The 13,350-nt window shown below is 46.9% G+C and overlaps 2 protein-coding genes across 4 annotated transcripts in view; one reads left to right on the forward strand and one right to left on the reverse strand.

Moving 5' to 3' along the window:
* LOC307208537 (uncharacterized protein) overlaps positions 1–13,350 on the forward strand; it is a 100,116-nt gene that overhangs the window by 72,843 nt on the left and 13,923 nt on the right. The window lies entirely within an intron of this gene.
* On the reverse strand, positions 3,241–10,551 carry LOC307208533 (uncharacterized protein). 3 transcript variants are annotated; one of them, XM_079963202.1, is made up of 6 exons: positions 10,378–10,551; positions 7,509–8,002; positions 7,232–7,313; positions 6,711–6,781; positions 5,765–5,891; positions 3,241–4,435 (listed from the first exon to the last, which is right to left on the reverse strand). In XM_079963202.1, exons 2-6 carry the CDS (start codon positions 7,908–7,910, stop codon positions 3,372–3,374), a joined length of 1,746 nt encoding a protein of 581 aa, XP_079819328.1. In that variant the 5' UTR covers positions 7,911–8,002; positions 10,378–10,551; the 3' UTR covers positions 3,241–3,371. The 3 variants fall into 3 exon arrangements, with proteins under 3 accessions (XP_079819328.1, XP_079819326.1, XP_079819327.1); XM_079963200.1 differs by having other exon boundaries at positions 6,699–6,781; positions 10,378–10,549; XM_079963201.1 differs by lacking the exon at positions 10,378–10,551 and adding an exon at positions 8,748–8,864 and having other exon boundaries at positions 6,699–6,781.

Consider the following 13,350-nt stretch of genomic DNA (forward strand, 5'->3'; position numbering starts at 1 on the left):
AGGGTTCAAACCTTGGCGTTGCCTGTTGAGAAAACCAGGTGGAGAGGGAAGGCCAAGGAGCAGGATCAGCTCCCTCTGTGCCTCTCAAAGGGGGTGGGTCATGCTCTGACCCACGCAGGGGAGCTTTGGGCACATGCCAAATACATTCAGAGTGCATTTTTACCCAGGAAGTATAGTTTCTGGAGGGTGTCGGGAGTTGTGCCTGTGAGGGGTAAACTACAGTTCCCATATTTTGGATGTGTGTGGGGGGGATATGTGCTTTAAATGCAGGGTGTGCTCATAGTCCGAGTGACACCCCAGGTTCTCAGGCTTCAGATTTCTTGTCCCAAAGGGCTGGGCTGCTTCTAATAACTGATCAGGTTGAATTGAGAGGAAGTCAATCACATTTTAGTGCCATTGACATAAATGGGGCAAATTAATCTTGATTTACCAATACCAGTGTATCAGTGGCATCAGCAGCTGGGTTGTGTGTGAGTATGGATTAGACCCTGACCTGTCACTTTATCTGTCCAAGGGTCCTTTATCTTTTACCTTTACCTTATCACCATACCATCATGTCCCCATATGTGCTTTTCTGTATTTTACAACCCTTCTGCCCCAAACCATGTGTATACATAATAGGGTTGCCATATGTCTGGAATTTTCCGGACATAGTTGGAATACGACTGTCGGAACAGTGCACGGGCGGAAATTGCTCAAATGTCCAGGAAAATCTAGCAATCCATGTCAGACGTCTAGATTTTGGTGAATATCCTTATAAATAGCTCCAAAACATCACACACACACACACACACACACACACGTGTCAAACCTTGGTTCCCGAACACCTCATTTTGGAATGCTTTGGATTTCAGTGGCGCTGCAGCATGTCAAAATATAGTGGAACCTCAGCTGTCAAACACTTCGGAAGCCGAACAATTCGGAACCCGAACGCCAACAACCCGGATGTGAATGCTTCCGTTTCTGAAAGCGCCTCAGAAGTTGAACAGCTTCCAAGGCGCGTTTCTCCATTTTAAAAAAGGAATTTGCCGACCGGCAATTGCGCCTTGGTTGTCAAACGGTTCAGAAGTCTAACGGTCTTCTGGAACGGATTGCGTTCAACAAATCAAGGTAATTGTATTTATTCCTCTGGATTCTAAGGTTTAAAGTGAACTGAGCTGGATTCTAACAGCTGTAGGGACATTTGTGGGGTTGGGATTGGGGAGAGAGAAGCGAGTAGAACCCTCCAAACACTCAAAAAGTCAACTCCCTTCGTCCAGCAGGTGAGAACTTTCTTCTTCCGACACTTTGGGGAAGTGACTGCTTTGAATGAAAGGGCTGGTGCTGTGCTGTTCTTGCTGTCATTATTTTTTATGGTTTAACAATTGTTTTAAAGAAAAGATAGTTCTTTTCTTTTTTAGCCGTTCTTGTTCTTATCCACAAACTGCCTTGAGTCCCATAAGGGGGAAAGGCAGGGTTTCAATAAATAGAAGGATAATGCAGTACTGCATGGTATTTCATGGATTATCAAGAATGATTCATCTGACCAAGTGGACTACAACTCCAAAACAGCTTGTGCCTTCACTAGAATTTAACCCTGATCTCCCAGGTCCCAGTCCATTAAATATCTCTCTATTTTATTTCACTTTCTGGAAATAAGACATAGGAGTAAATAAGGTGGGTCCTGGGGGAATTCTTTTTCCATAGTCCTAGAACTGGATGGGTACTTTGTTAAAAGTCCTGCAACTAACCTATTCAGCCTGCAATTCTGGACATAATTATCTGTAGATTACATTGAATTCAGTGAGGATTCGTTCTGAGAAATGTACAGCTATCATGATACAAATCATCTCTACAAATCGTGACCTGTGATGGGTCCTGGAAGTTTAGGGTAAATGCACACTAAATGTGTGTTGCCAGCAATGTTTAATTACTAGCAAATAATAATAATAATAATAATAATAATAATAATAATAGTTTTTATTATTATTTATAGCCCGTCCATCTGATTGGGTTGCCCCAGCCACTCTGGGTGGCTTCCAACATATTTTAAAGCATAATAAAACATTACACATTTAAAAGCTTCCCTATACAGCACTGTATCTTTCCTATCAAAAGAAAGAATGGAGATCTCCAGGGTCAATATTATCGTTCTCCAAAGGAAAATTCAAGAAACAGGAAAAATACAGAAAACAGGAAACAGGAAAGATAACCATTCTGTCATTTCTAACCAGGGGCATCTCCTTTCAACTTCAAACTTAGAAATATGGACAGAATAGTAAACCTAGAGGGACTTGTAGGAAACAATGGTACAATGAAATAAAGGCATTATGACCCTCTCTCATGCAGGGAGTCCCTCTCCCTTTCTCGTAAGGATACACTGGCCCAAAATAGTACAGTGGTACCTCAGGTTAAGAACTTAATTAGTTCTGGAGGTCCGTTCTTAACCTGAAACTGTTCTTAACCTGAAGCACCACTTTAGCTAATGGGGCCTCCCGCTGCCGCTGCGCCGCCACCACACGATTTCTGTTCTCATCCTGAAGCAAAGTTCTTAACCCGAGGTACTATTTCTGGGTTAGCAGAGTCTGTAACCTGAAGCGTCTGCAACCTGAAGCGTCTGTAACCTGAAGTGTCTGTAACCCGAGGTACCACTGTACTTAAATCCCAGATTTTCATTGGTTGGGTAGCTCAAAGCTCCAATGGAATACCCTTCTTCATGCCTTGCTGGAAATGGATGAAAAGAAGTACTGAGAGAGATGCTGTAGCCTTGCTGGTAGAGGTTATTTGTGTTGGAATTCTGCCTCGGTCAGAGGAATGTGCCTACCTCTCCAGGCACCGGCTGAATTCCTTCTGACCTCCCCCTGCGACTCCCGGCAGGTAAACAGGCGAGGTCTGTATCGGCGATTTTTCCCAGACGTGAGAAAAACACACCACTGCTTCTCTCTCCTCCCTGCTACCCCCAGGGAGGGGAAACAGACTCAGACAGAAATGTATCTACATGCTTTTATTTCTGTCCTTAGCAGCCATACAGATAAAGATGTCTGCACTTTACAACAACAGCAGAGAGAAGTAAACTCCACCCATGTACATCCTGTACAGATCATATGACACACACTGAGCTAACATCCGGTGCTCAGTACGGAGAATGGACTGCCCCTTTCTTGCCATGGTAACAGTCACAAACATCCTGTCTGGCTTTCCAGCCACCTGCAGCTGGCTTAGCTGCTGCTTGCTGCTGCATTGCTTCTTTATGGTAACAATTTGTGGGGAGAGCAGAACTCATCACCAAAAGTACAGAGATATATATGAGAGCTGGACACACCTGTGCATTCAGATGGACACCATGCAACACAGCCCGGTCCGGACCTATGACTTGCCAGCATTTATTCCTTTCATAGTTTGATTCCATCATGCTTTGCTTGATGGGAAGTGAGATAGGCCCTCTGACTGAAGCTCCGTCCACATTCCAAGCACTGATACGGCTTCTCTCCGTTATGAATTCTTTGATGAGCCGTGAGATGGTAGCTCCGGCTGAAGCGCTTTCCGCATTCCAAGCACTGAAATGGTCTCTCCCCTGTGTGAAGCGTTTGGTGGGAAGTGAGAATTTGCTTTAACCTGAAGCTCTTCCCACATTCCAAGCACTGATACGGCTTTTCCCCCGTGTGAAGCGTCTGGTGGGAAGCGAGAGTTTGCTTCAACCTGAAGCACTTTCCACATTCCAAGCATGGATATGGTTTTTCCCCTGTGTGAAGCGTTTGATGGGAAGTGAGGTTTACCTTTAAACTGAAGCTCTTCCCACATTCCAAGCACTGATAGGGTTTCTCCCCTGTATGAATTCTTCGATGGAAAGTGAGACGGTCGTTCCGAGAGAAGCTCTTTCCGCAATCCAAGCACTGAAATGGCTTTTCCCCTGTGTGAAGTGTCTGATGGGAAGTGAGATTATGCTTTAAATTGAAGCTCTTTCCACATTCCAAGCACTGATATGGTTTCTCCCCTGTATGAATCCTTTGATGTGTAGTCAGGCTGTCACTCATACTGAAGCTCTTCCCACATTCCAAGCATGGATATGGTCTCTCCCCTGTATGAATTCTTTGATGGGAAGCAAGACGGTTGTTTCGACTTAAGCACTTTCCGCATTCCAAGCACTGATAAGGTTTTACCCCTGTGTGAAATGTTTGATGTTTTAGGAAGTCTGTGCTTCTTTTAAAGCTCTTACCACAGTCAAAGCATTGATACGGTTTCTCTTCTGAATGAATTATTTCATGCCTAGTGAGATTTGACTTCCTGCTAAAGTTTTTTCCACATTCCAAGCACTGATACTGTTTCTTCCCACCGTCAGTTTTTTGTTGGGACCTCTGGCTGAATCTCTCTCCACTCTCCAAATTTAGATTCTGCTCCCTCACTGCGTAGACATTATCGTGGTCTCCTTTATTCTTGGTTTCCAATTCATCACCTTCTGCAATGAAGACAGAAACTGATTAGAGCCTTAGGATGAAACTGGGCTCCAAATTATTGAGCAATGCCAAGGAACAGTTGTAAAAATGGAAGAACTGAAGGGACTTTGATGTGAGGTAGATCTCTCTAGCAGGGCTCCTAAAGTGGACCCAGAGGCTGTTAGCTCCAGAGCTATGACTTCTAGTGTGGAGAAGAAAATATGTGACTGCCCACAACCAGCTGGCTGCTTAAAATGCAAGTAAGGCTCCTGTCAGGGACCGGACAGAGGGGAAATGGTGGAAACCACCTCCCCATCCTGATCCTTCCGGGGGGGGGGGGAGGAAGAGGGAGATAGTATAGATTTGCAACAGGGGTTTGAGGGAGGTAGCAGCTCAGAGGCAGATGAGGGGAAAAGCTGGGAAATCATGGGATAGCTGGAACAACACCCAGCTGACATTTTGTCATTAGAAAGCATTGCAGACCCACCATCTCCCAGAACCCGGTGAGCCTTAAAAGTAGGAGAGCAAAGAGCTCAAAGACAGAGGGCATGTAACAGCACCCGTAAAAGTGACGAATGAGGAAGTGGGAGAGACGGGAGTGGAGATTCACTCAGGACAACGCCATTATCTAAGAGGCTGGGTTCTATAGCCTCTCTGTAAAGATTGAAATAAAAAAGGACGGTAAGAAACTTTCCCTTGTCTTTATACTTTCCTGGGCCGCGGACAGAATCCCAACAGCTCCCTTCTCTGCATTGATGAGCTGATCTGCCCAAACTAAGATCAGCTGCATTAGGGTGTTTTAGAACCCCCCCGGTAAATGTGAAAGGATTTTCCGCACTGATCGGCTGACTGGCGCTGAAAGCTGGCCTTCAAGGGGGCTTTGCACCAGCCCCTTTCTAATTGCCACCTGATGTCATAATGTCATCAGAAGATTGATGGACAGATATGAGTGACCACCTGTCAAAGTTGGCTTATGCATAGAGCAGGGAACTATCCGCCTCACCAGCCAGATCCAGTTTCCCTTGCTCATCTGATGGATCTTAGATGGAACTCTTCAATGTGCTGGCATGGACCTGTGGAGGGATGCTGTCAGCCAGAGGAGACAACACTGGGCAAGACTGACCAATGGTTAGAGCAGTCAAAACCACTTTGCTAATTGTTTAGAAGGGGGAAACTGGAGGAATCATATTCAGACACAAAACAATATACCATCTTCCATTTGAGGTTAACTGCAGAGGCGTTAGAATACTAGATGCCGTAGGTGCTGCTGCTGAATTCCAGCACAAGGTTGTATGTCCATCGCACATATAAGCACCTCACTTTCATAAGAGAGATAAAACAGACAGCCTTACTAAGAGAGGCCATGATCCTACAGGTCTCCTCCATGACTTCCTTATGCAGAGCTCTCTGGTCAGGATCCAGCAGCACCCACTCCTCATCTGTGAAATGCACAGCCACATCCTCAAAGGATGCTGTACCCTAAAAGAAAAAGGAAATATTTCCACCTCAGAAACAGCTCATTACTAGGTTGTCCATTGTCTATAAATTGTTGTGTTGCTTTAATGGCATAATTTTTTTTTGCACAATTTAATTATGATTGTTTATTTTAATGTTTCAACGGAATTGCTTCATTTCTGTCAACTGCTTTGTCAACTGTTTAGAAGCTTACCTTAGCATTAAGTGTTATTTAAATTCATACGTAGCACTGCTACTATTAAGAAACAATTCTAGCTGCACCCAAAAGGATAGTTAAGGTGAGGTAAAGGTGAAGGGACCTCTGACCGTTAGCTCCAGTCGCGGATGACTCTGGGGTTGCGCCGCTCATCTCGCTTTACAGGCCGAGGGAGCCGACGTACAGATTCCGGGTCATGTGGCCAGCATGACTAAGCCGCTTCTGGTGAACCAGAGCAGCGCACGGAAACGCCGTTTACCTTCCCGCTGGAGCAGTACCTATTTATCTACTTGCACTTTGCTGTGCTTTCGAACTGCTAGGTTGGCAGGAGCAGGGACCGAGCAACAGGAGCTCACCCCATCGTGGGGATTCGAACCGCCGATCTTCTGATCGGCAAGCCCTAGGTTCTGTGGTTTAGACCACAGCGCCACCCACATGGTAGCTGTTCCTTATTCTCAGGATTTAAAGTTTCCTTGAGTGGCCTTCAAAGCTTTTGTTCAGGTCACATTTCAAAGAAGGAAAGTGAAAGAAAATTGATTCTGGCTCAGAGAGGAGAGGACAGAGGCAATCTGGCTGCCCCCAGCCTCTCTCCCCCCACTGATTTGCCCCACTACCTGATCTGGTACCACAGAAGCCGATTCCCCTCCTTTGTGAAGAGAATATGGCTGAAGAGATCTTCCCAGCATCATCCCATCACCTGTGAAATACAAAGTTGATGGAATGTTTGTCTCAGAGGTTAAGCATTGCATGTCTAACTACAATCAGGCTTTAGAAATAGTCTCATCTGTTGAGTTTTTTATTCCAATTTTATATTTCAGGAGTGTGGAAATGCATCTCTCCCACTTTGGGCTTTTGTCCGCAACTCAACATGCGTGTCCCCACATTTAAAAACAGGGAAATGTTGTTCTGACTTATGGAAAAGGCTGGAAAGATGTACTTTCTGCTCCAAACACTAAAGGAGCCCATGGAAGTATTTTGCAATTAAACACAGAAGACAAACTGGGATCTGTTTCTGCAATGCAATATGTCAGGAGTGCTCTGATATATGTCAGGAGTGCTCTGATGGTGTTTCCTGCTTGGCAGGGGGTTGGACTCGATGGCCCTTGTGGTCTCTTCCAACTCTATGATTCTATAATTCTATGCTTACCCAGTGGGTGCTTTCTGGTGTCTGATGGAGTCCTCTCATTATCAGAGAAATCATTGCTCATCTTTGCAAACAGAACCTTCCCCTGAAACGGCAATAAAAATTCAAAACATGGAATGGGGAGAAAAATTAGAAAAGGCATTACAAGAAGCAGAAACCTTAAGGGTTATTGTATATCCTTCCTTGGAAGCTTTCAAAAAATGTTGCAATTAGTAGCGAATTTTGAGGTACCCTCAATCACATTTGAAGTTCTTGCTGCTTTCTAGATTGGAGCACTCACCTGACAGTTTTCCTGCTTTTTCTCCTCTGCCTGGCTCAGGAGGAAACCTTCCACCAGGGCCACTGCCTGGGAGCTGGTCTCCGCTCCACATTCCCTCACCCAGCTCTCCATCTCTTGTGGAAGAACAGTCAGAAACTGCTCCAGGATCACCAGGTCCAGGATCTCCTTCTTTGTGTGTTGGTTTGGCTTTAGCCACTGATGGCAAAGATGGTGGAGTTGGCTGCAAACCTCCCGAGGCCCTTTGGCCTCCTGGTAAAGGGAATGCCTGAAACACTGGGGCTGAACGTACGAGATGAGGGTGTCCTTAGTCCCTGTGTTCTCCCAGAATCCTCTACTGCTTCCAGTCTCGATGGCATCCCGGCCACTTCCTGCTTCAAGTCCTCTGGAATCTTCCTCCTCCATCGGTACTCCCAGGAAGTCTCCAAGAGGTTCACAGGAACTCCTTTGCTCTTCTGCCAATTTCTGTCTGTCCTAATGAGAGGTGCTAGCAAGTCCTAGAAGGCCAAGACATTGTTCTTCTGTAAAATTGCTTCATTTTCAGAATAGGAAGAATGTTCCCTGAGCAAAGGTGGATGGGTCTCAATAGTTAAAAATAGGTAAAGAACCCCTGGAGGGTTAAGGCCTCGGTCCAGTATACCTGAAGGAGCGTCCCCACCCCCATCGTTCTACCTGGACACTGAGGTCCAGCGCCGAGCGCCTTCTGGCGGTTCCCTCACTGTGAGAAGTGAGGTTACAGGGAACCAGGCAGAGGGCCTTCTCAGTAGTGGCACCCGCCCTGTGAAACGCCCTCTCAGCAGATGTCAAAGAGAACAACAACTACCAGACTTTTAGAAGACATCTGAAGGCAGCCCTGTTTAGGGAAGCTTTTAATGTTTGATGCATTACTGTATTTTAATATTTTGTTGGAAGCCGCCCAGAGTGGCTGGGGAAGCCCAGCCAGATGGGCGGGGTATAAATTATTATTATTATTATTTCCAGTCAAATTCGACTATGGGGTTGTGGTGCTCATCTCCACTTTCAGGCTGAGGGAGCTGGCGTTTAAACATAGACAGCTTTCTGGGTCATGTGGCCAGCGTGACTAAACCGCTTCTGGCACAACGGGACACCGTGACAGAAACCAGAGCACACGGAAACGCCGCTTAACCTTCCCGCCAGAGCGGTACCTATTTATCTACTTGCATTGCTGTGCTTTTGAACTGCTATGTTGGCAGGAGCTGGGACGGAGCAATGGGAACTCACCCCGTCACGAGGATTTGAGCTGCCCAAGAGGCTCAGCGGTTTAGACCACAGTGCCACCCGCATCCCTAACCAGGGCCTGATTATACTGATGCAGTAGCCCTCCTGGAAAGAAAGTTATGAAGCAAATTATACAAGCTGCCTTCTAAGCCAGCAGTTCTCAAACTATGGGCCATGGACCACTACTGAGCCCCAGCATTCTTCCATTTGAGACTTGCAGCCTCTTCCTCAGCCTGTGAGACGATCTCACTTGAGAACTGAAACAGAACTGAAACGTCAGAGGTGTTACTTTGGTTCCTCCCTGCCTCTCTGTGTATTGAATTTATGAAGGAAGCCGCAGCTGCATTTGGAAACTAGCTAATACTTAGGATTCCTTTGAGGTCCTAAAGAGCTGCAGTCTCCTCCTCCTCCTCTCATTTAGTGCACATTTCATCCTAGAAACAAGAATGCCAATTTCCTGCTGGCCTGAGATCAGGAAGAAGCTGCTTTCTGCAAGCACCTTTATGGAGTAATTTGTGGGTGGGTGCTAAATAACTCCTTACCCCTGATACCTCTTGGAACTCAGCCTATGCTAAGAATGAAGGACCAGGTGTGCAGCCTGGGAGTCATTTTGGACTCACAGCTGTCCATGGAGGCGCAGGTCAGTTCTGCATCCAGGGCAGCTGTCTACCAGCTCCACCTGGTATGCAGGCTGAGACCCTACCTGCCCGCAGACTGTCTCACCAGAGTGGTGCATGCTCTGGTTATCTCCTGCTTGGACTACTGCAATGCGCCCTACGTGGGGCTACCTTTGAAGCTGACCTGGAAACTACAACTAATCCAGAATGCGGCAGCTAGACTGGTGACTGGGGGCGGCCACCGAGACCACATAACACCAGTCTTGAAAGACTTACATTGGCTCCCAGTACGTTTCCGAGCACAATTCAAAGTGCTGGTGTTGACCTTTAAAGCCCTAAACGGCGTCGGCCCAGTATACCTGAAGGAGCGTCTCCACGCCCATCGTTCTGCCTGGATACTGAGGTCCAGCGCCGAGGGCCTTCTGGCAGTTCCCTCATTGCGAGAAGTGAGGTTACAGGGAACCAGGCAGAGGGCCTTCTCGGTAGTGGCACCCGCCCTGTGGAACGCCCTCCCATCAGATGTCAAAGAGATAAACAACTACCTGACATTTAGAAGATGACATCTGAAGGCAGCCCTGTTCAGGAAAGTTTTTAATGTGTGACATTTTAATGTGTTTTTAATTTTTGTTGGAAACCGCCCAGAGTGGCTGGGGAAACCCAGTCAGATGGGCGGGGTACAAATAAATAATACTAATACTAATACTAATACTAATACTAATTACTATTATTTAAGGTTCGTTGCCATGCAGACAATCCCATTTCCCAGATCCTGGAAGAAGAAACAAGGGAACCGTCTGTCTTGGATCTGGTCCTCACCAACAGGGAGCAATTGAAAATGCATTCTGCTTAGGTCAGCTAAATATTTCGGACCTGCTTTGCAGCCTCTCCCAACGTTTCAAAATTTGGCTTTGCAGGGCGGGAATCTGCGCTCCCTGATTGGAGGGCTTGGGGATCCCCTGGATGGATCAGTTGCACCCTCCCCCCAAATGCACAAAATAGAGTGGGGGTCGACTTACCAAATCCCAGATGATCTCCCACCCCCAAGTTCAAAGCCAGGCAGGCAGGACCATGGAGTGGGGGCATGTATTGCCCTGGAGGACTCCGCTCCCTTCCCTTCTCTCCAAGTTCCTTCCTCTCTAGGAAGCCAGTTCAGTTCTCCTTAACCCTTAGAAAACCACACAGCTGACGTTGTTTACTAGACCCAATAGGTTCCAACCCCCACAGGATAGTTTGTTATCTTGACAGTTTCAGGGAAGGTTTTTTTCCCCTTCCCCAAGTAGTTTGGCGATTTAGGGGCTGGGTGACCTTTCTTTCAGCACAGGGACGGTGACCCCTGCCAGACTCTTCTTTAGATGCAGCAAAGTTACTGCGCCCTTTGATGCAACGCTACATCCTTATATGAACTTCCAATACATTTCACTTTTTTAAAAATTTCATGTGATTGTTTTGAGAATTGTGCTGGAGCACAGATCTACACCAGTCTTGCTTTCAGATGGCAAATGTCTCCTTGCGCTCAAAAAATATATTCTTCCAACTGTTCACTTTCCAGTGAAAAATACCGTTTGAAAGATTATTAGATCTAGAGGTAGTCAAATTTTGGTCTCTTTGGCATCAGTGGGATAAGTTAATCTCTGTATGAATAAACACTGTGAACAACATAATTATCACCATATATACTTTTCTGTATTTCATTCCTTTATTCAACTGACAACCCTTCTGCCCCAAAACTTGAGTATACATATAACTGAGGGTAGCATTTCACACCTCTGTTGAATATAGGCCACAAAAGCTTCGGCCAGAATAAATTGGTTGGTCTTTTAAGGCACCACAGGATTGTTTTTAAGTCCCATGGATTTAAATGGAGCTACAGATGGGACGCAGGTGGCGCTGTGGGTAAAAGCCTCAGCGCCTAGGACTTGCCGATCGAAAGGTCGGCGGTTTGAATCCCTGCGGCGGGGTGCGCTCCCGCTGCTCGGTCCCAGCGCCTGCCAACCTAGCAGTTCGAAAGCACCTCCGGGTGCAAGTAGATAAATAGGGACCGCTTACCAGCGGGAAGGTAAACGGCGTTTCCGTGTGCGGCTCTGGCTCTGGCTCTGGCCAGAGCAGCGATGTCACGCTGGCCACGTGACCCGGAAGTGTCTCCGGACAGCGCTGGCCCCTGGCCTCTTAAGTGAGATGGGCGCACAACCCCAGAGTCTGGCAAGACTGGCCCGTACGGGCAGGGGTACCTTTACCTTTACCTTTACATCATGACAAAAATACTTTATTTTTCTGCTTGATTCTAAGGGTTAAAATGAACTGAACTGGATTCTAAGAGTGGAAGGGATATTGGTGTGGGGACAGAGAATACGGCAGGGTCCTCCAAACGCTCAAAAGTCAACAAGATGTCTCGTCTCCTCTTCATCCTCCTCTTTTGCCCTCTGCACCCCGGGTTATCTTTTCACATTCCTGACTAGCTTCCCCCAAGTGCTGGCATGGCCGATTAAATGGGAATTAAATGATTGGAACGACATGTGGGGTTGTGGCTCAACCGTTTCCTTGAAGGCCACACTTTCAGAAAGCATGTATGCTCCTTCAGCAGCCTTCTTCTCCTTTCTCTGATCTACAATGAGTCCTCTGAAAGTGTGGGGGGAGGCTAGGGAGCTGGAACTGGAAGACCATGGAAAGGGTCTTAGGGGGCTGGGCTGGGGTGAATCTGGGACTGAATGGGAATCTGGCACAGAGGACGGACTCCCCAGACTGGGAGAGGGGGACATGGATCCTGGGGACGGGCCTCGCAGGCATTCATAAGAGTGGATTTTAAGAGCAAAAGGGAAAGAGGTGTGGGAATATGGAGAAGGTAGGGTCCTCCTAATAAATAACATTATTATTATTAACTTGCAATGTTTTTTGATGCTTTTTATATATGTTGGAAGGACGCAGGTGGCGCTGTGGGTTAAAGCCTCAGCGCCTAGGACTTGCCGATCGAAAGGTCGGCGGTTTGAATCCCTGCGGCGGGGTGCGCTCCCGCTGCTCGGTCCCAGCGCCTGCCAACCTAGCAGTTCGAAAGCACCTCCGGGTGCAAGTAGATAAATAGGGACCGCTTACCAGCGGGAAGGTAAACGGCGTTTCCGTGTGCGGCTCTGGCTCGCCAGAGCAGCGATGTCACGCTGGCCACGTGACCCGGAAGTGTCTCCGGACAGCGCTGGCCCCTGGCCTCTTGAGTGAGATGGGCGCACAACCCCAGAGTCTGTCAAGACTGGCCCGTACAGGCAGGGGTACCTTTACCTTTACCTTTATATATGTTGGAAGCCACCCAGGGTGGCTGGGACAGTCCAATCAGATGGGTAAGGTACAAATAATAAAATTATTATTAACCATCAAAAGTCAGTAAGATGTACCTGTCTTCTCCCTCCCAGCTTGGAGTCTCCCATTTCAGCAGGAGACAAACCAAATCAACAGCATTTTCCTCCAAACCTCTCTCATTTCTGTACCTCTGACTTCCCCATTACCCTTCTTCAACCTTCCTTCTTCTCTTTTGCACTCTGTATCCTGGACATAGCCGGAATACTGCAGTTGGAAGCAGTCTCTGGGCAAAAATTGCGGAGAGAAGAAAAAAAAAAGTCCAGGAAAATCCAAATGTACGGCAACCCATGTCAGCAGTGTTATTTTCCTTAAAAATAGCTCAAAAACTCTGACCAAAAAGAAAAAAAAGAGCTCAACAATTTTTGTGTCCGGATTTTCACTTTTTGAAATATGACCACCCTATTTTATATTGTTTGCTAGCTTCCCCCAGTTGCTAGTGCAGCCCATTAAATGAGAAGCCCCTCATGTGAACAAGTGTGGCTCAGCTCTTTCCTTGAAGGCTACACTTCCACAGAGCCCAGAATCATGTTTGCTCCCTCAGCAGCTTCCCTTGCCTTCCCTGACCTGCCATAACTCCCAGGAAGATGTAAATTATGTGGTTAGAACTGCCAGCCTCACTCTTCAAAAAGAAAGAACAAGAAGCA

The sequence above is a fragment of the Podarcis cretensis genome, assembly GCF_951804945.1.
Source record: "Podarcis cretensis genome assembly, chromosome: 2".
NCBI classification, from domain to species: domain Eukaryota; kingdom Metazoa; phylum Chordata; class Lepidosauria; order Squamata; family Lacertidae; genus Podarcis; species Podarcis cretensis.